Below are 26,687 nucleotides of genomic sequence, written 5' to 3' on the forward strand. Positions count from 1 at the left end.
CAAGGAAAAAAACCTAAATAATTTATGCTTACAGTAAAGGAGAGTGAATAACTCCTTTTTGCAAGTAGGGAGAAATTAATGGACTTGGAACATGGTGCCCTGTAGCCTCTCAACTGAAGAGGCAGGATGTCTGCCCCAGGCATGTAACTTTTGTAATGTCTGTGGGCTGTTTTTCTCTCTTCTGCCAGCTGAGTGTGTTTAACCTGTAATGCAGCTCTGAACTGTAATTTTTCAAAAAAAGTGTGACTAAACTTAATATTGTTTTTACTTTTCTAGTTGTAGCAAATGATTACTAGACTACTTTGTTAGAATAGCTACTGTATAAACAGTCATTTGCAGTTTTCTCTCTAGTATTATTGCTTGGTTTTCTTTCCAGTATTACTAATTTATGAGGACAGATTTGCAATGATTAATAATTTTTGCTAATTGCTACTTTCAAAACATTTAATCAGCTTTAATAGTAGATAAAGTATTGTATTTTCATGTTCCTTTTAATTGATTGGTTTTTAATATCATGTGCCTTATGTTTGTGCAGTTACTTTGTCAAATTTTTATTTTCAAAGAGTGGAAGAAGTTGGTTTGACAAGAGTTTGTTTGATATATGCCTGACAGGTCCATAATGATTATTGTATTAGAGCTTTGTGTGTTCTTTAGCTTTATAAAGTTTTTAATAACTTTGGAGTTTTCTTCTCAGTTTGCAGAAGTACAGTGTTGTTCCCCCTAAAATCATAAAAGATGAGAGAGCATCTATACAGAGAGCATAGTTTTCTCTTAGGTTGAAACTAAGGCTATGAGTTGTTCTAATGCTGCTCAAGCCTTGTTGCCATTATCTTAAGATAGACTTGAAGTAAGAGAACTAAATGCTGAAAGAGGTGATGGTATAGAAAATTAGTTATTCCTGTCTCTGTTCATGAGTTGGGTATGTTTGTACAGTTAAATTTTCAGGACTTTTTGATGGTTTAGTACTAGCCTGCAGCTCAGCACCACAAAGCCACTTACTTGGCCTCTCCCACCCTCCTTCCCACCCCTCTAGTGGGATGGAGGAGAGAATCCTAAGAGTAAATTGGGAAAACTTTCGGGTTGAAGTAAAGACCAGTTATTAATAAAGCAAAAGCTGCTCATACAAGCAAACCAAAATTTGTCTTTTCACCATGCTCCATGGGCAGACAGATGTTCAGTCGTCCCCAGGAAAGTCGTGCTCTATTGTGCCTAATTGTTACTTGGGAAGATAAAGGCCATCACCCCCTTCTTCCCTCAACTTCATGTGCTGAGTATAATGGTCTGGAATATTCCTTTGGTCAGCCAGAGTCAGCTGTCCTGCCTGTGTCCCCTCCCAGCCTATTTGCTGGCTGGGCGGTGTGAGAGGCAGAAAAGGCTGTGTGTAAGGGATAGCTGAAATATCTGTGTGTTTGTGCTGTTTCCAGCACAAATCCAGACAATAGCCCCATAGTAGCCAGTATGAAGAAAATTAACTCAATCGCAGCCAAAACTAGAGTTCATTTTCCCATTTTAATCCTTCTATGTTTGTGCTGCCCTACTAGGGAAAACATGGCCAAAATACATGTTCCCCTTTGTGATTTTTACTTTCTAAAATAGGAGTTTCAATCACTTTTGATTAAATCAATACAGGTAATAGAAGCGGTATTACTCTTGTTAAGGCACACTACTTGTATCTGTCATAAGGAGGCAAAAAAGCAGTAGACAGAGATAGTATCTCAGAATAACTGCAATTAGTGGTGAGGGGAAAAGTTTGTCCTGAACTAAAGCACTGAGGTAAATGTAAAGAAGATCAATTTTAAATTCCCAGTTCTACTATTTTTCCTGTTTTTCATTCTTACCATTTTATTGGAGTTACCCGATTACTTTTGTCTCACGAATTTAAAGATGCTTGCCTTAACTGTCAGTTTAGTGAGAGAAAAGCTATTAACCAGGGTGGCTGAGTCATGATTCAGCTTTGAAATCTGTATGTGTGGAAAGTATGGATTTTGTAGGGGAAGACAAGTTTAGTCAGATAATTCTGTATTATATATATATGTCTTAGTCTGCCCTATAGAAACAGACTTTGTTTCTATAGTGTTAAAATATAAATATATAAAATATAAAGCAGTCTAGTTTGCATCAAATGTGCAAACATTTCAGCTCTTACCCTTTAAGAATACAGGACCAGTTCTCAGGTTTGTTTGGTTTTTTTTTCATTCATCAAGGTAGATAGGGTTGTTAAAGTAACTAGGTCCTCACCCATGAAATACAAAGACTCTAAGTTTTAAGTGCACTCTATATAAATGTTAGTCCTGGAAGTTAACATAGATAAATAATTCCAGCCCTTCCAAGTCAGTCTACTCAGGCTTTTAGAGGAACACAGTGCACTTAAATTTTTCAGACTTAACTGATTCTTTTTGATTTGCCTATTTAAAGAGAATGCCAAGATAGGGAAACAGGATTGTGACACCTGAAACCACTCCTCCTTCAGATCTGGGGAAATACATGTCTCTGGGTGAAGGAAGGTGTGTTAAGAAGCTTTCTTCCTGAATTGAGGTGAGGGTTAGCAGCTGTGAACAGAAAGTGCTTCTTAGTGCCTTGGCTACACACCTTCAGTTATGTACATATGTTTACTGCTTGCTTACAATTTAGTTGTGTAACACTGATTCAGTGACTTGTTATTTTAAACTAGTTTTTTTATATACACATAGATATGATCTGTATTCTCTTAAACCCTCAAATTTCTCAGTGGTGTAGAGGCACAGAAAGGGGAAAAGTAGTGATAGCAGCCTACCAGTTGCTTCCTGCTATTATGTCATGGAGAGTAAATTGTAATAAACTTGGGGAATTCTGTGAGGTTTAGTTTGGTGCCAAACTCAGTTGTGTAAAGTCATGGCCATTGATAGTCTTCAAAGAAGATATATTGGCCAGAAATTTAGACTTGGTTCCTTGAGTGCTATCTGAAATAGAGGAATGAAAAAAACTTGTTAGGAGAGCCTGACACACTGAGGAGAATATCTCTCTGATTTGGTTGTAAGGAAAAAAAGCCCTGCCCTTCTGACTGCTAGTAGAATTGTTAACAGTTGAATTAAGTGTAGTATTTTAAGATTTTTCTCTAGGAGAAATAAGTTTTGAGTGTGACAAATATAAGTAGTGTTCCTGAAATCATGACACTGTAACATGGTGAGTGTTTTTTAGACCTCAAAATAAAACCATATGTGAAAAGAATTCCTTTTGCTTTTCTAGCAAATGGTCAGCAGAAGTCACAGGTCGAACTCACGCTATACCTCACATTAAGACATACATGAGACTCTCTCCTGACTTCCAGAAGATTGCATGGTTCCTGGTAACAAGGTAAACATCTAACCAGTACAGCTCTCAGTTAAGAACTTTATATATGGGGTTTTTTTTGTTAGCTGCTGGCCCAGGGAAGTCACTTCCATAGCCCTCATAATACTTCATTTAGTGATAGGAATTTTTGTCCATATTTAATGTTTCTCCATTGCACTGCCCTTTTTGAGGCTGCAGATTGAAATTATTATGTCAGGAACTGTTGATAATCACACTAAAATCTTGTCTGAGTTGTGACTGCCAGTTTTGGGGTTCAGCACCAACTAAAATGATTAATATTTTTAGATCTTGGGTTAAGTTTCTTAAAGTTATGCTGGTGTGTGGTATGAATGTGTTGGTTTCTACAAAATAGAGTTTGGGTTAGCTGAAGTTATCCTTGGGCTGCCCTACTGTTAACAAACATACAGATACTTGGAATTAGGAATCTGATCTTTTGTCAGTTGAGTTGTTTAGCAGTCTGCCTTGAAGTATAAGCTTTATATTTCTGTTGTTAAAGAAGCCAGAGGAAGCAAGAAATTTCTAGAATTGAGTCTGTCTTGTTGTGAATTAAAAATACAGATATGCTTCAGTTTTGCCGAAACTGATTTTTATGCTACCCTATATTTTACAGATTATGATCTGTCCTTACTCTTAAATGCTCAGTTACTTTAATTTTTTTTTTCTTTATATTTGGTCTCTTTAAATTTCATCACTCATTGATATGGTTGCCTGCAATAGTGGTAGTGATTAATGTGTTCTTAAAAAGGTTTTAAGTCATTTACATGTGATGCTCACTCCACCTAATACAGAAAATAATGGTTGCTTTATTTTCTTCTCCTGTTTCTTCTGTTCCACCATTTGCTGTTACCAAACAGCATCCTCTATGTCCATCAGTTCAAAACGTAGTGTGTAAATTTTGTATTGTGCTATAGAAGTAGGTTTTCACAACAGAATTGCATATATTTTTTGATTTCCAAATTGGTCTACTTTGTAGTAGATGCTGATGAAAGATTAACTACAGCATGGTGCTGAATAGCAAATTAAAACAAAAAACCTCTTTAATAAGTATTTGTTTTCATAAATAGATCAAAGAACAAAATGCCAAGAGCAAAAGATGCTGTTTAACACTCTGTACTAAAATGTAAAATGCAAACCCACTCTGTACTAAATGTATTGTAACTAGTCATAATTGAACTAGCCTTTAATTTCCTTATGTCATAAAATTGAAGCTATTTACCATTACCAAATTCCTTTTCTGAAATGTGCAGAGAAGATTCAAAAGGCTGAATTTGTCTTGTAGATTTGTGTGACAGAAATAGACTTGTATAATTATCCACATGTGTTGTATGAATGCCTTTCTACATATTGTCTCTGTTGTTCCCACTGTGCTGTAAAAATAGCAATAAGGAATAACAACCAAGTCATTTTTGTGAGACTATTCTGATTGAATTTAAGTTCTCCTGCTAGAAGGATGTTGCTACACTGTTATTTAAGTGTTTTCTGCCCTGAAGATTGTGCCCCACTAATATGCTTTGTTTCTCTTTGCAGTGCCAATCTATCTAAAGCAGCCTGGGGAGCACTGGAGAAAAATGGCAGCCAACTGATGATCCGTTCTTATGAACTTGGAGTTCTTTTCTTGCCTTCAGCATTTGTAAGTCCATAGTTCAAGCATAAATCCTGGTATATGAAAAAAATCTGCAAATATTTATGAATACAAGCATAACTGAATAATCCAATCAGTAGGTTCTGTATTTCCAGATTAGAAAATTAATAGGAAATGGAATTTGTGAGGTGTTCATAGGGTCTTGTTTTCCTCACAGTAGGTATGGATTTGGTATTGCTGTGACTTCTTTCCTCTTACTGACAAGTAATATTTTAAAATACAATTTTAAAATTGTAACATATACTCTAAATGTTACTCGAAAGGATGGCCACATCTCTTCTTTTGTGCTTTTTAAAACTAGGCTGTGAGTGCATATTCACACTGAGTGAGGTAAGGTGCATGCATTGTAACTTGAGAAACAAATCCTAATGTTGAACTAGTCCTTGTTATTGCTGGTGCATTTCTCTGAAATGCATTTGCAGTCATGTGACTGTCTCTTAACATCAAGTTCCCTATTGAACTACACCTGCTGGTTTTTAGCCCTCTACAAAATCCTGTGATAGATCCTCTACAAAATCCTTAATTATCCATTGTATTTAAGAAAAAAACTTCCCCTCTTTGTTTAGGTTGGGTTTTGTCTTATTACCTGATGGGGGAGAGGCGAGTTTTCTGTTGTATGGCTGATTCCTTCTACTCTCTGGTGGTCTGATAGTACCAAAATGTTCTCAACAGCAGTTAGTCTACGACTACAAACCATTCAAACTTCTTCCTATGTGAAATTTCTTCTGGTCAGGGAAGAAACTGCAAGTTACTCTGAAAAAGTATTTGTATGCTAAAAGTCCTTAGAAATATTTTGCTGATGAAGAGTATTTATTTCCTAGATAACGTTCACAGATGATCGCATAATGTTCTGTCATTTCTACTGATTAGTAATGTAGTCCCAAATGAATATTTACTAATATTATGACATTGTAAAAATGTTTGCCTACCATAACCGGATAATTGTACTCTCCTGAGATTGCATATTAAGATTGATGGTCTCTGACTGCAGCTAAATAACTCGTGTGTCTCACTCTTGGCATTTATAATGAGTTTGCATAGTAGTGAGGTCTCTGATATCTTGAACCTTAGAGATGTTTTTCTCCAGCATGGTTTATGTGGAAGAAAACATGTTTATCAGAGAGCAAAACAAGAAAAATCCTACAGCTTCTTATAGTAGGAAGCATTGTTTTTTATATCAATGAGCTCTAAAATAATAAAATAACCATTTATGTAAACAACTATAAATAACAGAATAATGAACCATTGGGCAAAGTTGTACAGAAATTTGGCTTTCAACAGCAGTTTACTTGAAAGGGATAAATTAATGTTATTGGAAGTTGGCTACTCCAACTTCCAGCTGGCTAACTCCAAGTGTTGCCAAGCAAAGAATTTATGGTACTGGTATATTTGTACCTGGTAAATGATGGGTTTTATATAAACACAACTGATCACCAAATGACACAGTCATCTAACATAATTTGGGTTGTTCTAACCCTGGTTTTTCTGCGCATACATCAAATGGGTGGAAAATCAGGAATATTTGAAATAGTTTTTTTTCCAGGAATGACCATACCTGTTTTAGATCTTGCTAATCTGCAGACTTTTCACTTAAACTCATTGAAACAACAAAAACCCCACCCACTACTCTCCTCTCCTCCAAACCCCTGTGAGAAACACTTGGCTTGCATTCTATCGTGAATCTTGCAGAATTCTCTCTTATCTGCTTTTTTATAGACTCCTTTTAAGTACTGGAAGGCTGAAATGAGAAGCCTTCTCTTTACCAGGCTTAACAATCTCAACTTTCTCAGCATGTCTTTGTAGGAGAGGTGCTCCAGCCCTCTAATGATCTTTATGGCTGTTCTGTGGACTTGCTCTAACAGGTCTGTGCTGGGGACCCGAGAGCTGGATGCAGCACTGCAGGTGAGGTCTCAGAGCAGAGGAGCAAAATCCCCTCCCTTGCCCAGCTGGTCACACTGCTTTGGATGCAGCCCAGGTGGGCACAATTGGCTTTCTGGGCTTCAAGTGACAGGTTGTGTCTGGCCTGTACCCCAAGTCCTCCTCCGCAGGGCTGCTCTCAGTGACTTCTCTCAGTCTGCACTCCTGTCTGGGATTTCTCTGACCCAGGTACAGCACATTGCTCTTGATTTTGTTGAAGCTAATGAAGTTCTTGTGGGCCTGTTTCTTGAGCTTGTCCAGCTTCCTGTGGATGGCATTCCATCCTTCACATGTTTCAGCTGCACCACTAAGCTTGCTGTCATAGACAAGCTTGCTGAGGGAGCACTCAGTCCTGCCGTCTGTGTTATTGGTAAAGATGCTGAAGAGCACCACTCCCAAGACAGCACTGAGGGACATCACTTGTCACCAGCCTCCACTTGGATATAGAACCATTGGCCACAACTTTCTGGCTGTCTTCACTCTCTTAGTTGTACTGGCATCAGTGTTCAGTGAATTCTTTTTTCCCTTAAACCAGCTCAGACCGGCCAAAACAGGACAGGTTTTCAAAGTCATTCCATGAACCAGCTCAACATGGTCAAGTGAGGGCTAATGCAAGGAAGAAGTAGGAAAGATGAATTCAAGGGGCAGAAATGTGAGTGGGGAAATCATATTGAGGTAACCTTCTTTTGGCCTGGTTTTGGAACCAGACCTTGCGGAGAATGATGGTCCGTGAAGTTTTGGATAGAAAATAGGAATAAAGAGCAAAGATCTGGGTAAGAAAAACATAATGTGCAGTATGAAGTAGAACCAAGCTTCCAGAGCTTTCCCTTTTTTGTCACTCTGGTTACTTTAAAGTAGTCACTGTTGGAGGAGTAGAAGGCTTTACTTTATTATATCAAAGCGCTCAAAACTCAGTGGTCAAAAGCAGACACTTGTGGAAAAGTATAAATGCCAGGCATTTATGTAGTAGTTTGTCCCTGCATATTTCATGACTTAGAAGCCTATTCTGTGAACATCTCTTGTCTTCTCTTAAATGTCTGTAGGCTTTTGGCAGTCACAATCTGCTTTGGCTGAGTTTCACAATGTAATAATGTCACATGAAGCAGTGTTCTGAAAGTTACTCATTTGAAGTTTTTTTCTTCTTGCATTGAAAGATGCAAGAACCATGTGATCCCTAATCATCCTTTTCATACCTCTATCTCCAGACACCTTTATCTTTGTCTAGACTCAAGAGTTTTTATCCTGCTCAGTTTTTCCTAGAGGTGAATTCTCCCAGTTTCCTGCATATTGATAATTAATTGTGAGGACTGGCAACCAGAAGAGAAGGAGTTACCTTAGTCACATGATATGATGTACGTGGGAGCAAAGCAGGGAGAAACACTGCAGCTGCTTTTCTCTCATCACTGAGAAGTGCTTGTAGAGACTTGTTACCAAGGAGGTAGTCAGATAATACTGATACTGGGCTTATGTACATGCAGTCATCTGATATTCAAGTTGCAGTTCTTAATTTATGAATTTCTTACGCATATGCCCTGCAGTGAACTCTACATGAAAAGTGCTTCTTTGATAACTTAGTCTGCTTGTCACACTAGTTCATTGTGGTTTTAGAATGCTATGTGGCAGAGTAGCTTTAAGTGAAGGTAACAGAGAACTGGGAGTAGACTAAATTTTTTAGAAACAGAAAAGTTTGTTTACAGCTAAAGTGATGCAAAGTATAAACTACATGAAGTGCTTTGAAATATAACTGAGCTTTCCTAAGCCACAAGGGACTCACCATGCCCTAGCTATCAAAATGCTGATTTAATACTGCCAGTTTCTGATAGTTCTGTTTCTTTAGGTTATTTCATGCAGTTTTATCACAAAGTTCATGACACGTATTCTGGTAGAAGTTAAGACTTAGCATCATAGAATCACAGAATCATTTAGGCTGGAAAAAACCTTTAAAATCATATAATCCAACCATTAAAATATCCCTGGCAGTGATGGAAATTGAACCCATGTCCCAGAAGAGATTGGAGCCTTAATCCAGCATCTGGGACTACTTGCCTACACTACCCTGCTGTATTTGCATAGCATGCACTTAATGTCACTTATCTTAAGAACTCCTCTATCTCTACAGTTAGTGCTTTCTATTTTCTGCTGAATACAAATTTGGAAGTGGATCGTTCCTCACTTGCTATCAGCTGACTGCCAGTTTTTGTCTTTTTTAAAAAATGCTTCCAGAATTATGCTTTGAGGTTGGGTCTTGGCCTGGTGTGCTGATACAGACTCTCAGAATTATGTTGAATGGTTGTTCTCAATACAGCAGCAGCTGTTATCATTTACAGTTCAGTGTTTAGGGAAAAATCAGCTGATACTGGCGTTAGATCACAAGCTTCTACTGAGTAAAAGATAATGTTCATGAGAAAGATTGTCCTATGTTTGAACTACATTTCCCTTTCCATCTCTTTTTCTCACCTCCTACATCTACACTCTCTTTATCAACTTGCTCTTTCAGCTGCTGGGGATTCCTTTCCAGAGGCTGAGATAAAGTACATCTTTAACAGGTAAAACATGTAGTGAGAACACAGTGACCAAAAAGCATCGGGTTCTGGGAAGCATGTTCCGGTAATTAGTTTGTTTGAAAAATCTTGGAAGTGACTAATGGAAAGCCTTTTAAGTAAATGGTTCTTCCTCACAGCTTCTGTGTCTGATAAGATGCTAAGATAAATTGAGCTTGACCTGTACAATAGTATAAAAATTTGTGAAATACTTTAATCTTTTTAGAGATTTGTTGAATATGATACTGGCTCAGTCAGCTTTTAGAAATACAACCTTAGAGAAATACAATAGATGCTATTAAACTGAAAACTTACCCATAGTTGCCTACCTGATGCTATCAAATCCTGCAATTATATCTAGATAATCAAACTCGGGCAACTAACAGCAGTATTTCAGATTCTGAAGTGCTGTATTTGATGGTGAATACTCTCTGAAGTGAAGTACTGTTTTGTAGTTCATTCTGGGGCTGGATGTATGAACTGAATCTGGATTAGAGAGCAGGCAGGCACTATTGCATGTGATTTTCAGAAGTGAACTGCTTTAATTTTTGCTGCATTCAAATAACTGAGCCAGGCACCTTCAGTCATAGCTCAACTTAGAGCAGAACCAAAATCAAGTCAGTTAAGCTCTTTGACTGTAACATAACATCCAAGGCAATGTAGTACCACTTTCTTCTTTGGTTTCTCTAGCTTTATATGAAGTCTTTGATCCCATGTGAAATAGAGTGGGAAAGCTAATGCAGTGCAAGTAAACTAAGATTTTATATGTCGACTTCAGGATGTTAAGCGTTGCTTTAAGTGTTCACAGAACTGCCACAAGGTTTTCAAATTCCAGTGTTAAAGATGCCCAGATACATACTTTCCAAACCAAAAAACTTTGGGTTCAGATACCTGAGTCTATCAATGTGTGCTTCCTAAAAAAAAAAGAAATCTTCTGATGCAGTTGAATAAAGCACTCTTTTGAATAACTGCACCTAGTGTTGAGGAAGGATTTTGCTGTGTATTCTGCTGGCCACTGTAAAGTTCATGTGCATCCTTAATTCTCTGCTGCCCAGACTAGGAAGTTTTTAAGTAGTTTTGCCAAAGAGGACTATTTTTCTGTTTACTGGAGTTGGAAACAGTAGTCTCATAATCATCCAGTGGGATAATCAGGTGTCTTCTGTTAAAAGTTACTACAGTAGGATCAAAATACTGTAATGGTATCAGTTTTAATTCCCACTTTAATAGAGCTAGCATTTCTTACCTTTATCGTATATGATTTTTTTTTTTATAGCCTGCAGTCTGCTTTGTGTTTGGGGCAAAAAAACTCAAAAGCTGGAAGGCAGTATTTTAAAAGCTGTTAAATTTCCTTTCCCCATTCTTCCCAATGACTGCTTTTTCAATGATATATGATGTGAAGGCACTAATAGAAGCCATATCAGCACCTGAAGTTTCATAAGTACAAAAAAATTTTCTCGATTGAGATATGTATTTATTAACATTTCAAAATTAATTGCTGTAAGCATCAGTCAAAGACCAAAATAAAGCTGCAGAGGGAAAAATTCTGAAAGAATAGAATATGGCTGAGGAAAACTTAAAAGTCAGACAAAATTATTTTAGGCAAGATCCTGCTGTTTTGTTTTTTGGAAATAGCAATGCGAGCTGTCAACAATCAGGAAATGCACAAAACAAAGTGTGTGACTTCAATTTCTGTGTGAAGATCGACACATGAGTTATTTTTAAAAGCATGTGAATCTCCTCAGAGAGCCTTGTTAAAGAATGTATTCAACAAACTAGATGGTTACTCCAGGGTGTCTTTGGGAAAACTAAATGTCTTTTCTTAGATGAATATTTCCTGAATGGAAGATCTCTATAGGTTAAATTCTGACGGACAAATAAACCAGTTTTGGGACAAACTGGTGGTGTCAAGCAGCATTGGTGGACAGCATCAGAGTCTTTCAGAGGAGAGGAAAATAAAATTGCTTAACACCAAGGAAGAACAAGACAAAGAAAAGCAAAGTTACAGAACAAGAGAAGGAAGCAAAATGCCTGAAAAGAAATGCTGAAGAAATAACAGAGCATGGAGTGTAGAAGATATTAAGCAGAAACAAAAATACTGCTAGGTTGAAGAAAATGATGGGTAACAACGGGGGGGGGGGGAAAAAAAACGGATGAAAAATGTCCTTGCTTTGTAGGTCGAGGCTGAAGTAGTTTTTGTTTTACACTGGGCTTTCACAAATGCCCAACTTACATGGTGCCAGGCAGCAGCTTTGTAATTCTGGTGGTATTGATGAGGCATAAGCAGTTTATTGTAGCGTAAGAACCATCTCACAATACAGCAGAGAAGCCTTCTCTGCTGTTCCACATTTCTTCCATAGGTGATGTAGAAGACAAGAGAGCTCACAGGATGTCTGGGCTATCAGACCTCATATATGTCACATACATGCTGACAATTCATATGTCATTTTGTGTATCTAGGAACACACATCACCCAGACCCGTCCCACCAGCTGCAACCTGACTGCTGTGAGTTATGAAAAAATCTCATCACCACTTACAGAGTTCCTATTGTTTGTGAGCTATAGAATCCCTGGAATATTTCATGGTTTTTCCACTACAAATGGTTACTTGCATTTTTACATTAAATTTCTACCAATACCTGAGTGATTCAAATTCACTGGAAGTAAGACTATACAACTTGATTGTTGCATTTTGTCTAAGTAATTATGATTTTTTCCAGTCATTTTCAAACCCTTAGATGTTTATGAGCTTTAAAAAATAATCTTGCATATTTACATTGGTTTGTTTTGAACATAGCACTTTGTTACCTCAAGGCTAAGCTCCACAAAATGCTGTAGCCTGGTTTTAATGAAGACTTGTCAAAATAGCTGACTTAAATGGTATAAGAAAGGGAAGTTCAAACTGGATTTTCTTCCACACAGTCCTTTAGCATTTGTTTGTTCTTTCATTTAAAAGGCAATGGCTTTTTCCTAATCCTTCTTAGTGTTTCTTAAATCATAACCTATAGTTTGCTCTTACTGTGGGTCATGAGACGAAAGATTCATATATATTCCAAAGGAAATTCTTGAACGGACTTGCTAGAACTGCTGTCTGACATTGTCTTTGGCAGCTCTTAATTGTCTAGGTTGCTATTCTTCTTGAATATTGAAGAAATATTCAAGGCACAAGGCTGCCTTGATTCCCATGCTTTGTTTGGTCATGTGGATGTTGCTGTCTCCAACTTAGAATGGTAACATTGTGTAAAACTTCAGTCAAGAAAGACTTGCAGTGTTTTATATAGATGGGGCTCTCCATTCAGATAGTGTGTGTGTTTGAATACCACAGGATATTTAGTGGTAACTAGGATACTTGCTTGTACTGTCACAAAACAGTAATGCTGTAAAACTCAGACTGCTGGGCCACAGAGCTTGAATAAAGTGTAAATTAATATTTGGACATGAGCTGATGATGTGTACTCGCAGTCTGGAAAGCCAGTTGTGTTGCGGGCTGCATCCAAAGCAGCGTGGCCAGCAGGGCAAGGGACGGGATTCTGCCCCTCTGCTCTGCCCTGGTGAGATCCCACCTGCAGTGCTGCATCCAGCTCTGGGGTCTCAGCACAGGAAGGACCTGTTGGACTGAGTCCAGAGGAGAGACATAGAAATGGTCAGAGCTGGAGCACTTCTCCTATGAGGAAAGAGAGAGAACTTGGGGCACTTCAGCCTGGAGAAGAGAAGACTCCAAGGAAATTTTATTGTGGGCTTATAAGAATGATGGGGACAGAATTTTTATATAGGAGCTGTAGGGACAGTGGTTCTAAACTGGAAGAGGGTACATTTAGACTAGATGTGAGGAAGAATTCACTGTGAGGGTAGTGAAACATTGGCACAGGTTGCCCTGAGAGGTGGTAGATCCCTGGGAACATTCAGGATCAGGCTGGGTGGGGTTCTGAGCAACCTGCTACTAGTGGAAGATGTCCCTGCCCAGTATACAGGGATTGAACTAGATGACCTTTGAAGATCCATTCCAACCCAAACTATCTATGATTTTAGAAAGATAAATAGTTGTCAGTAATATCTTATAAATAAACAAAAAAAACTGGATAGTCTTTATATTTCTAGTCTGTCTAATCAAGCTGTATTTGGTTGACAGTAAGCTATTTGAAATCTCAGAACTAAGAGATTTTGCTTTTGTCTAACTTGCTGCAGTTGGGATCCAATTCCTCTGGAGAAGCAGCTAAGCAATACCATCTGCCCAAGTTACTTGAATCACTTTAAATCTCTCTGCCTTTGTACTGTATTGCATTTTTTTCTTTTTGTAATCCTTAACCTTGTTTGACAGTAATGCTGTCATTCTAATAGAAGTGTAGTGTTTGAAGTTTTTGTGCAAGCAGTTTCAAATCTTCATCAATTTTTTTTGTATATGTGGATGATGGTACCCAAGATGTCTGAAAAGCACAGATTTGAAGACTTGCTTCTATAACAGAAAGTGATTTCTGGTTTAGTCCGTGAAACATACTGAGCATCTAATTAATGTGGTCAGAATGAAACTAAGCAGCAAAGAGAAATTTCTAGAAGCTTTTCACTTCAGTTAAATGTTAAATGCTGGAGTTCACCTAGTGAACATGAAAATACGTTGGTATATGTGTAAGGGCTTGAGGAGGCAGAATATATCCAATATGGACCCACACAGGAGGCCAAGCCAATGGATGCAATAAAAAGAGAAAAGCTGAAATAGTAGAAGTAAGAGAAGCTGAGTTTTTAAGACATGAAGGTGCTTCATGAAATATCTAATCTCAGTAAAGGAGGCAAAAGATTTTGTTCATTAAGATAGCTCACTGAGAAAACATCTATTGTAGATTAAGTTTGTCTTTTTCCTCAGAAACTAATAAATCTTCTGTATTTTCCGCTTCTTTCATAGGGATTGGACAAAGGTTACTTTCATGTAGGACAGAAAAAGCTGACAGAAAGGAAAGATTCAGCAGCATGTTTTCCTGTACCTTATGACTTGCCACCAGAACAGTATGGAAGCAAAGGTAAGGTGTAACTTTGGAAGAAGAGTACATTCTACATGAAGCAAGCTAATTGAGTAACTCTGAGTCAATTGAATACTGCTGTGTTCCAAAGATTTATTTTGACTGTTTTGTGATGTGATTGTATGTGATTTGGTATCAGTTCTATGTTCTGCTTGTGACTTCAAAGAAAGCAACTATAAGGTTCTTTATTCTAATATTTTTCTTTATAGTTTAAGTTTTGGATCAATAACTTCAATCCTAGTTTATATTCCTCTTTTGTGTTTCTTTTATGCGTTAAGAAAATAGATATTCTTTATGGAATCAAAATGTTTTTTTACAGAACTAATAGGGGAGGGAGTGTTGGAAACGGAGTATTTGGAAGAGAGCAGTATTGAACTAAAAACAGCCCTCTGGAAGTGGAATGTGAAACAAATACTCTAGTGCAAATGTGAAAGAATTGCTGTAAATCAGAAGAAAGAAAAGTTGGTTTTTCTCCATTCTGTATTTCATAGGTTATATTTCATAATACTTGAAGAGGTGTACAAAATCACAACTGTCTCAGTTTCTGAGATCATCTTTAGAACATGCAAATCAGGAAAGTGATAAGTGAGTGTGGCTGTGAGGTGATGGCGGAAAAATATAAAAATATATTGAGGATAATGTTGATGTGCAACCTGCAATATTTGGGAAGAGGAAATTTTTATCTTTTTGTCCTTAAAGCTAATGTCAGAAGATTGTAACTAACTTCCTTTTTGAGAAGCCTTGATCTAAGAAAGACAGCATCTAGAACAGAGCTTGAAATAGGAGTAACACAGATAGTTTAAGGAAAAATATTTCAATAAATCTTTGAACTAATGAATGATGTGGGGAGAAAGAACATATAAAAACTTAGAAGTTCAATAGACTTTAAAGTAGAGTCTTACATAGTAAATAAAAGTGAAGGCACAGGGTGATTGAAGCTCTGCTGCAGGATCAGACTGTGAGCTTGATGCTTCTTCCTGTAGTTGAAGTAAGATGGTTTCACCAGCATATTCTACATTAGATGACCTGTAGTAAACACCAACCATGAGATTTCCTTCCTCTGTTGGCTTGAACTCTGTTTTTTTTACCTGTGCACTTTCACTCATTACTGCTTTTCAAACACATCTCTGTGCAGTTGATCCACATTTTTCTATATGTTGGTAAGCCCCCCATCTTCCTTCCTTCTGGACAGTTTGTAGCTCCTGTTTGCTATCCATGCTGCGTGCATTGGTGTAAAGCCATGACAGCTAGGCTGTTGTTTTTTAGAGGAACAGGCCCTAAGTGCTTTTCAGCATTTCACAGGTGTTTTCTTGTTGGTTCCTAATGCAGCAGCAGCAGCCCTTGGCTTTTGTGTGTTGCTCAAAACTCCTTCTTCTTCCACTACTACATCTAGACTAAAGCCCTTACTTGAATTTCTGGCCAGCTTGTTGGCAAAGAGGCACACAGCCCACTTACACAGGTGAATCTCTTGAGCTTCCAACAAGCCTGGCTTCTCACCATTAGACCTATGGTCATAAAAGTCCAAACCTTAAATACAGCTACACTGTCAGGCATTTACCTCCTCAGTATTATGCATGTTCTGTAGCTTCTGGAAGGATGGATTGTTCTGCTCTAAGAGCTTACTACTTACCTAAAAGACCTCTTAAGTGGTTTTGGTTTTTCCAGAGAAAAATACTGGTCCAGTGTAGAAATGATAATGCAAACTGTTCTGCTGTTTGATTCAGTATAAAAAACACTGGCTGACTATTGTTAATGTCATGTCAGGGAGTGGAGGCAGGGATTGGGTTTATGAGCTAAGGACAGGGTAGGAATATACTACAGCTACATCAACTGGCTCTTGTGCTCTGGGATATGTATGCCCTGTCTGCTTGTTAACCAAAGCTCAAACTGATGGGTTTAGGAAGATTTTTCTAAGAGGTCATACTGAAATTTTTGGAGATTTTAAAACAAACATTAACAGAATTCATGTGTGTTCTCAAATGTTTCATATACTGTCTTCCTTTTGCATAAATGTGCTTGTATAGTTCATATTGTCCTTGATTTAATTCCAACATTTAGCCCGTTTTGTCAGTGAATTTTATGCATATTTTAACTAAATATAAAGGTTTTTTTCCAAATAAGTTTTTTCACTTTCTGCATGGAAAACTTACTTCTCTAGAGAACCGGTTTGACTTTCTCTGGTGATATGCGCAGAATTCAGGTTGTCTAGGCTTTGGCAGTGGAAATGAAGTCAGATGCCTATGCTGCTTCATATATCTTTCCTGAATATTCTGTTTCAGTTTGTCAGCCTCCTGGTGGAAAAGATGTTGAAAGAATTCCCATGTTGAGGGATGGACTCATAAAATAATCTGTCCTTAACAATACAGTTGTCAACTCCCAAACTCTCTGGAGTGTGATATAAATAGATTTATTTTAATAAAGTCTTGAGAAGCAAAAATGCAAGTAATTATCCTTTCCCCAAAGAAACCATATTGACTGATCCTTATAATTGAAGGAGAAAAGGCTCTGGGGGATTTTCCATGAGCTCAGATTCTCTAACCATGGGAAAACAAAGTATGCTTTCATATAATCAGAAAAATCCTGTTAGGGGCAGGAGGAAGGAGTAGTGGGAAGAATAGTAAAGAGATGGTCAGGAGCAGGGCCATGCATTTGTCATAAAGTTCTACTTGGAAGATTCCAAAATTTAACAAAATATATTGTTTTTTTCCTGTACTTGTACACATTCTAATAATGGTTCAGATATGATTAGAGGATTCTATTATTATATAATGTAAAAAAATGAAAGAGAAGTGGTTTCCTCGTTTGTGGAAATAATTTAATTGCAGAGATTCTTTGTCATTCTGTCACAAAGGCTTTCTGTCATGCTGACTGCTTTTTATCATATTGGGAAGGACTTCAGCATGAAAATGGTTACAGTGAAATAAAGGCATATTGAAAAGTAATTAAATCGATCTCAGGACATACAATGATAAACTTAGCAGTAAATGATGTAAATAACTTTTCTCAGCCATAATAATTCATGAGGTTGATCCACAACCTTTTAAAGTCCATTAAGTTCAATAGTAATGAAATAATTTGGCCTCTGTCCTACTTTTCTTGCACCAATATAACAGGGAGAAAAAATATTAAAAGGTCTTATCCTACCTTGCCTGCTTTGCCTCATTATTCAGTGGGTTTCATTCTAGAACTCAAATTTTAGGCAAAACGGAAAAATAAGATCACTTGGAGAAAAATTCATAAAGATTTTCTTCTAGTTTTCTTCCAAAGATTTCTAAGGAGTGTAAGTTGAGATCATTATGAGATAGATAACTTACTGGATTTGTATTGGTTTTCTCCTAGAGATGGATTGTCCCTCACTGAAACACAGTCATTGGCTTACCTGCACTCATTGAAGGGCTCATTGGTGTTAAGATGTCACCAGTAGGGAAGTTATAATACAATGCATATTTAAAATTCTGCCATTACTTTCATTTAGTTTCCAGCTGTATTTCAGACTTACACGGAGACATATTGTACAATATATGAACAGGTAAACTCTACCTACTTCTGCCAGCCCGAGTCATTTGATCTTCCTGAAGCAGATGAAGAGTAGAATTTACCTGAGTCTCAAACCAGAGCTGGTAGTAGCATAGGAACCTGAAGTTGCAGTGGATAGTTTGTAAGATTTCATCTGTGAGAGAAATCAAACCAGAAATATTTTAAGTAGCTTATTTTGACTACATAGGATGATTAAAAAAAGAAAAAAAATCAAAGCTACCCACAAACACTATAATGCTTAAAAAAGTATGTTTGGACCTGAAAATAGCTAGAAAATGATTATATAATCAATTAGCTCAATGAATAGTGAATCTATGGCTTGTATGTATTGTAAAATACATTGTTGTAGTATAGTGCACTATTTTGGGCTTCATTTGGTGTTTTTCCTAGTGAGTTTCCAGTTATAGGTAAGTGATGAGATTTATGTTTAATTGGCTCTGGTTTGCCCCTTTGTTATGGAGACTTCAGCAAGTGAAACATTTTTCTGCATTATTATTCTGTCAGATTTTAGGTTTATTAATCAGGTGTACTTGTTGCAGAACTTTTAAGTGCTATTGAAAAGGGGATGAACTAAAAATATATCTATCAGCAGTTCTTTGAGCTATGACTGGGTTATAAGCAGGAATTTATAAAAGCTTTTTCTGATCTCTTAGTTAAAAATGCTCTGAAACTTCTTAAACCCTCAAGAAGAGAACCCTATAAAATAGTGGGGTAAATGAGTTCTAGTAATCAAGTTGTTTTTCATTTAATTTTCTCTTAAGTGTATATATTCAGATCAAAGACAGAAATTATTAGTTGATTAGTAGTATATAGAACATAAATGTGTATGCAAGAAAATAAGACAGGTTCCAGCTCAGTTGAGATGAATCTAGAGTAAAGTTATATATTAGTCTAATTTATAAATTAGTCTCTGTACATGTTAATTACATGAATTACCATAGTTGTTTTTCCCTTCATTGAAGATTTCTTTTCTGAACAATTCCCAAAACTTGTAAAAATGTATTAAGATGCATTTCATTATGTACCTGTGGGAAAATCTATTTTACCCTTGGTAACTGGGGGCTAAACTGTCAAATCTCTTGCTGGAAAAATGGTGAGGAGGCTGGAAAAAATGGTGGGGAAATGAGATGAAAATTATCTTTAATACAATTCAGGCATTGTGCAGAAATTGACAGTCCACTTAATTCATTAGTTCTCTAGCTGAAGTTTTCAACCTCTGACAGCTGTGATTTTGTTAAGGATGCACATAAGGATCTTCAACATTGCTCACAAGAACAGCTCGCTCTCCCTTGTGAAGGGCCCTGTTCAATGTTCCATTGCCACACTTACATGGAGAAGCAAATTGACCTTCTTCTTGTAACTTCAGATATTCAGTGCTTGTTATTTTGTCTGCTTTTCAACGAGTGGGAATTGGGAGTATAGTGAAATTACATTTGGTAAATATTTATAATGATTTCAGGAAACTATAGTAACACTGCATCTCATTTATTACATACAGCGTGTTGTGCTGGATAAAATGAAGGAAGACTTTATGGCATATATTTGCCTCCAGCTCTGGTAGGCTTAGGTATTTGTGTTTAACCTGTTACCTAAAGAGCAGAAAGAATTTTCATTTATCCTGCTTTGTTCTAGTGGCACAATGCTTAAAAGTAGGGATCAGTGTTTTGTCCAGCAGAGCTATAGGAATTCTTTGTTACTCTGAGCTCCCTCACAGGGACCTGCTGTGTCCTCAGGAGGTCATAAAAGTTCTGGGAAAATGTCACTGTATGTGGTCTCTACCTTTCTCTCACCTTTGTTTCTTGTTCTGTGTTCTAGAATGCTCAACTACTTTCTCTGTCAAGTAGTTAACATATTTTTAAAGAAATTAAAATAGAAGACTTCTGGGAAAGTAATATTTTTCAGTAACCACCTTTTTTTTTTCTAATTAATGTTGCATAACTGCTTGAAACCTGTATACTTTCTAGGGTAAAAGAAACTTTCACTTTCTAGGTGAAAAAACTAGACTAGAAACATCCTGTATGAATTTTTAGAGAACTTCAGTATGGTGCCTAATATAGTACAAAGTCTAAGAAAATAGCCTTTCTTCTTAGTAGATGACAACTAGAAGCTAGTCCAGTTTCTAGTGATTTTTAATACATTGAACAGAAAATATTACACTTATTTAACATTCAGAGCAATGGTAAATATAAATCAGAGTATGTTTAGAAGTTTAGTTTTCAAATTTTCAAGCAACAAGTTTATACTGTCATTGTAAATCATAGCCAGAGTGAGGAAGCCAGGGTTGGAACCAATTTCATTCATCTCAGTTTCGTTCCTTGGCAGAACCAAAAGCATTATTATTTATTGGTAAGCCTGCACTTTGAGAGTGAAGCTCTCATAATGCAGCTTGACATCAGAAACTGCTTCAGAGGACCTCCCAGAGTCCAAGTGTAACATTTGAGTACACTTGTTCTCCCAGCTGCTTATAATGATTGTGAAGAAATTAGCACTTTGCAAGAGAAGGAACTCAAGTTCCAGAGTCACTGTTTAGTTTTGTGTAATGTTGTGATCTGATTGAAGTCTTGAAGGCCAGAAGGAACCACTTGATTGTCTGATTTGCCACATGATATTTCTTTGAGCTCAAAGCTTATGCTTGGCTAAGGGAGACCTGCTTCAGATTATTAGGTGAGAGCACTCTCATGAGATGGCAGATTCACCAGATGGTTGGTATTTTGCTTCAACAGCTGGTCAATTCAAGAATTTTAAAATGCAGTTTGGCTTGTGTATTCTTTTTCAGGGCAGATGTATGATGCCCAGTCTAGTTTTGGAACTTAAGTGATTTGAGCCATCTTGTGCAGAGTGCAAGATTGGTAGTTGAAGTCTGAGGAAATTAACAGTATGACATTCTGACACATCAGAGTTAAGTTTGCACAGAGGACTTTTACCTGGGCATTTTTCCTTCAGACTGTTTCTTCACAAATGCTTTAAATTACTAGCACAAAGGAGTTATATTATGCATTATTATATTATGCAACATATAATTTTATTATTATGAATATTAAACTATTAACTATATTAAAATATATTAATTAATATCGCATATTAATATCTACTAATTATATTAATATTATAATATTCTATTATTTTATATAATGATATATTATTATATATAACATTATTATGTTATATTATGCAACATTACTTGCATGTTTCCTGGCTGCAGAGAATAACATGAATATTTTACATCTGGCAATTTTAAAATAAAGAGTAAGATCATTGTTATTCTGATGTGACAAAGGACCTCATTAATTTTTAGTAGACAACATCTGTTGCATGCAACATGTACATTATTAACTCTTTTCACATTGCTGTTTTGAGCAATTGCAGTTGATCACCTCCAATAGCTGAGCAGCAGAAGGCCATTTGTGGGCAGCACATCTTTAGGGCAAAGCATTTAAAGAATTAAAAAAAAATAATTCTAGTAGCTGACAGTACTACTCAGTATCTAGATAAATAAATCATATAGATACATCAATCTCCTGAAGGCCCCTGTAGTTAACCAGCAGATTCAGTCTGTCATAATAAAAAAGACTATCACAAAGCTCAGTGATAAATAAAGATAAATAAAACCTATAGACCAACAGTACGATTTGAGAGTTCCTTGAAAGGGAAGCTGAAAATTATCTAGTCTGGTATTTGGGAATCACGCACACAATAGCCTGTCTTCCTTAGCAAGATATCATTATAAATAAAATTTCTTTTGTCTTTAACAGTGCTCAGATTTTTATTTTCTTGTAGAATCTTTTTAATGAGTACTGTAACTTTGTTGTATAACATTTTTGTTGTATAACATTATCTTCTCATTGAACTCCCATCATCACATCTTAGTTGCAATATTGCTATTATCTCTCTTACCAATACAGGTTGCTTACTGTAGTTGAGGAATTTCTCTTCATTTGTGATTTAGATATTACACAGTTTACTGACTGAGAAAATCATCTGTTGTGTGGAGGGAACTTGAAACTTCTAATTCACGAGTATATCAAGGGTTTTTTTATAACAATTTGGGGGAGGTTTCAGAAAAGTTCAAAATACTTTTTTTTTTCCCCTCAGCACTTTGAGAAACAAAGTAAATCCAGTGCTTGAAACTGTAGTTCTGGGTTGTTCTTTTTTTCCCCCAAACTAGTGGTCATTGTCTTGGCCTTCAGAAATTGTCACTTCATTTGTGAATATTCATACAGATCCCACATCTATTCCCCATCCGCCTTTCCTCCTTCTTGAGCTCTTTATGATTTTTGTATTGAGAAGAACAAGATTAGTTCATTTTCAAATGCCATGCTCATCCAGAGGGAGGGGACAAGAGAGATTGAGGTGTGCACTTTTAGCAAGCACTTAAGGAAGAACTTCCCAGATTCATGCAGCAGGGGATGAGTTTGCTACATATATGTAGAATGACTTGAAGAAGTCTGGTTATTTGTAACCTTTCTAATATATGTGAATACTTACTGCTTTGAAGCTACCTTTTTCAATTAAGTAGAAGTAAGAATCCAGTCTCTGCGTTTAGAAGTCAACCAGGAATTCTCTCATCCAGATCTCCACTCAGTGCAAAAGACACCCATAGGAAGAGGATCACAAAGGTGCTTTCATTATGTTTTATACTTTACTATTCAGTTGCATGTTCCTGGTTTTGACTGTACTGCCATCTGTCATATTTATGAGAACAGGAAGTCTTGAGCTGGCCTGCCAGCATGGATTCTTTGAGTGATACTCAGGTGTTACTCAAAAAGGACTTGTCTTGTTCTCCAGAGCCTCTCTACCTTTAAGTAAAATGTAGTAGTCTATTCAGTTGTGAGAGAACGTTCAAAAATCTGAGTATAACTGAAATAGTGCTCCTCCTGAGCTTTCATGTAGTGTTTAAGTAGCAATAGGACTGGAATGGCCCCATTTATTTTACTGATTGCTGAGTCTGCTGCTGGAGTTCTGCTGGCTGTAAAGGAGGCGAGAGCGAAGCTATGGTACCAGCCTAGTAGATAACACTAACTCCAGTGAGGTGCAGTTGAGACAGAATTGGCATATCAGAAATGAAGCACTGATCCTGAAATGCGGGAAGGTAAGTATGTTAAGGACACTTTAAAAATTATTTAATGGGGCTTTTGTTTCCTCCCCTCCAAGAAGATCGAAGGAATTAACTTTGAGAAACTTGGCAGTCATTTTCATGTGCAACAGCAAGCAGCTACCATCATATGGTATACATACACAGTCGTTGTCTTTGTCTTGCTGATACAGATACTGTTAAAAGTGATGAATAATTTTAAATTGAACCTGACATTTTATAAATAACTGAATTATAATTTGTATCAGCAGTAGTTCTACACATGACTTACTGTAATATTGTCAGCTGTTCTATAAAATTAACAGTATCCCATTAATGGAACAAAGTTCAAATACAATAGTCCAAAGTACAATAATAGCTACCTTGAGCAAATTTTATTTAGATAGCTACAATTAGAAAGAACTAAATTAGATATTGAGGCCTCTCAGCATGCTTTAAGGGGGTGACTGAAGTTATTTCTGTACATCTTAAGTTTGCCCGCATGTTTTGCTGAATTAAGCAGAGTAACTGCCAGATGGTAGGGAAGTAGGGAAGATGGATAGGTCTAAGCTGCATAATGTACTCTTGAGTGACAGATTCCAGTGCTTGAGTGGGATTGGATTTATTCTGATGTCACAGATAGAGGTCAGTGTTCAAATCTGAATGTATTTTTGAAATCCTCAGTGCCTTTCCCAACATTTACTTTATTCTGTACCCATTTTTTTAACTGTTAATGCTTACTATCTGGTAAGGAATTCACCTAAAATACAAAAAGTACACACGGGTCTCCAGCAGGGGACTGATAAAACAAGCTTAGGGAAATGGTGCTACTCTTTTTTTCTTTTTAAGAGATGACTTAAACTCTAGATATCTTGCAGTTGAGCCAGAAAGTTAAGTGCTATCGTTTCTTCTGGTTTCTGATGCCTTTTATTTTTATATGCTTTGAAATCAGCTGTCCACTCTAACAAAAAATGAACCAACTACCCAACTGCTCTCTTCCTTCTGTAAACAGACACATTTTAAAACATTTGCATAGCTGGGATATGTTTTACTGCAATGCACAGAACTGCAGTATGAGAATTAAGGACACTCTAGAAGCGAGTAATGAGTACTTAGCAGCAACGGTCCCTCTGCCCCACGTTTAATTGCTGTGGTACTTGTCACAGTGTGCTGTTGTGTAATTTATATACATTTCTTTAATTTTCTTTCTTACTCTCCTTGTTACAGTTGTTCTCACTTCCTATATTGTCAGAGTTGTCATTGGATCCTGTACATTTAATACTGGATAAAAGTAATCTCAATCAGTAGCTATTCCTGTCATCCTTGGTACAATTCAGTTTAATCTATATATATATATTACAGGTTAATGTCATTGTATTCCTTCAGGGCTCATTTTCTACATGGAGAGAAGAAGCAGGCTAGATTTATATCAATTTCTTAATTGAGAAAACTCACTGAAAAAACAGTTAAAGGAATTTTCACCTTTTCAGTAGGAGTAGCCTGCAAGAAGTAGAATAATACCTTGGATTCATAGAACAGCTGCATTTCTGCCACATGTAGGTAGGAGGTAGAGCACAGAGCAGGTTGTAGTGCTAGCAGCTAACTCCTGGTGTGTTGCTTTTCCTCTTTCCCAAGATTGGAAAGAGCTTCGGTATTCTGAGGAGTGGGAGGGAGCTGTGGTGCAAACCTGTTGCTCATCTGAAGGTGTAACATTTGAAGAACTGAGGTGTCTTTCTTAAGTATTGAATTCTTACTGTCTCTGTGGAAAATATTAATATGTTACAGTGCTTATTTATAATTCCATTGAGTTGAGAGATGCAGCACAGAACTTGCTGGCACTAGACAAACCAAATTTGGCTGCATTACTGTACTTGTATATTGTCCAAAATGCAATTCTTATACAGCTGGTGAGCATGTTGGGTTATAACTTTACTTAAAATATCTGGGGGGAAAGCAAAGCCTTTTGAAAACTCTGTATCTTCCAGTTAAAAAAAAAAATTGAACAAAAAATTCCACTAAACTGAAATTGCACATAACGTTATCTGAAAATCAGTGGGAATTTTGACTTTCTGCTTCCTCCAAAGGAAAAAGAGGAAGAGAACCAAATTTTGCATTTGATAAATTAATTTGTCACGAGTATGTTTTTGTTTTGATTTACAGATCAGCCGTGGATTTGGAATATTCCTTACACTGATGCCCCTGATACACATGGAAATATGTGGGTTCCATCATAAATATTTCCAGTACTCTGTGATGTTCCACTTGCTGACACTGAGCCTGCTGTGCTACTTGCAAAAACTCCTTGTTTCTGTTCTGTAAGCTGTAATGTCTGCTATAATGGCTAATTTGTAGTTGAAACATTAAAATGTTAATAAGGGAGAGATTTTTGGAGAATCTATACCTGTATTATTACAAGAGAACCTTCTTTTTTGAATACCTTTTTATATGCTTTTTCTTTACTGTGGTTCTTAATATGGTTTTCAAGATGAGAACTGTTCTCAGAGAGTCTCTCTGCATTTTTATCTGTAATTAATTTAAAAATCACTGTTCTGTGAGACTGTCAGTTCTTCCAGTAACTTCTTCCATTTATTCCAGTAACTGGAATAAAAGTTGTTATATGTAAAATTCAAATAAAAATAAAGGCAACCTTGTTAATATATCCTTTGTTCTGTCTTCTAAGTGTGTACATTTCAGATTGGGTTGGGACTTGTATCTTGCAAGTGTACTACCAGGTGTTCTGTAAAATCAATGGCATTCCATTAATGGAACACATTGCTTGTATCAAAAATAGTGTGGCCAGCAGGACCAGGGCAGTGATTGTTCCCCCATACTCAGCCCTTGTGAGGCCACACCTTGAGTGCTGTGTCCAGTTCATGCTGTGTCCAGTGCTGTGTCCCTCATGACAAGAAAGACACTGAGGGGCTGGAACATGTCCTGAGTAGGGCAGTGGATGGAGCTGGTGGAGGGCCTGGAGCACAAGTTGTCTGAGGAGTAACTGAAGAGCTAGAAATGTTTAGTATGGAGAAAAGGAGTCTCAGTGGAGAATTTACTCTTTCTACAATTACCTGCAAGGAGGTTGTAGCCAGGTGGGAATCAGCCTCTTCTCCCAGGTAACAAGTGAGGGGCCAAGAGGAGCTTTAAGTTTCACCAGGGAAGGTTTAGATTGGATATTAGGGAAAAATACATCACTGATGGTTGACAGACATTGGAGCAGACTGCCCAGGGACGTGGTGGATGTATTAAAAGATGTGTGGATTTAACACTCAGTGATATGGGTAGAGTTGGTAATATTTTGCTAATGTGTGGACTAAATCATCTTAAATCACAGAATCACTAGGTTGGAAGAGACCTTCAAGATCATTGAGTCCAACCCATACCCTAGCACCTCGACTAAACTGTGGCACCGAGTGCCACATCCAGTCTTTTTTTAAACGCATCCAGGGATGGTGGCTGCAGCACCTCTCCAGGCAGACCATTCCAGTACTTTATCACTTTCTGTAAAAAACTTTCTCCTAACATCCAACCTATATTTCCCTTGGCACAGCTTAAGACTCGTTAAGCTTGTGTCCTCTCATTCTGTCAGTTGCTGACTGGAGAAAGAGACCAACCCACACCTGACTACAACCGCTTTTCAGGAAGT

The 26,687-nt window shown here is 37.1% G+C and overlaps 1 protein-coding gene across 7 annotated transcripts in view; it reads left to right on the forward strand.

The window, feature by feature from the left end:
- TDP1 (tyrosyl-DNA phosphodiesterase 1) overlaps positions 1-25,704 on the forward strand; it is a 45,841-nt gene extending 20,137 nt beyond the window's left edge. For all 7 annotated transcript variants that reach the window (XM_086894353.1, XM_086894348.1, XM_086894349.1 and 4 more), the window contains exons 13-16: positions 3,226-3,333; positions 4,858-4,960; positions 14,325-14,439; positions 25,208-25,704. In XM_086894353.1, coding sequence (XP_086750479.1) covers positions 3,226-3,333; positions 4,858-4,960; positions 14,325-14,439; positions 25,208-25,281 — 400 coding nt within the window. In that variant the 3' untranslated portion in view covers positions 25,282-25,704. The remainder of the gene's footprint in view (positions 1-3,225; positions 3,334-4,857; positions 4,961-14,324; positions 14,440-25,207) is intronic.
- Positions 25,705-26,687: the final 983 nt, after the last annotated feature.

The sequence above is a fragment of the Cyanistes caeruleus genome, chromosome 6 (assembly GCF_971803275.1).
Source record: "Cyanistes caeruleus chromosome 6, bCyaCae1.hap1.1, whole genome shotgun sequence".
In the NCBI taxonomy this organism is placed as follows: Eukaryota; Metazoa; Chordata; class Aves; order Passeriformes; family Paridae; genus Cyanistes; species Cyanistes caeruleus.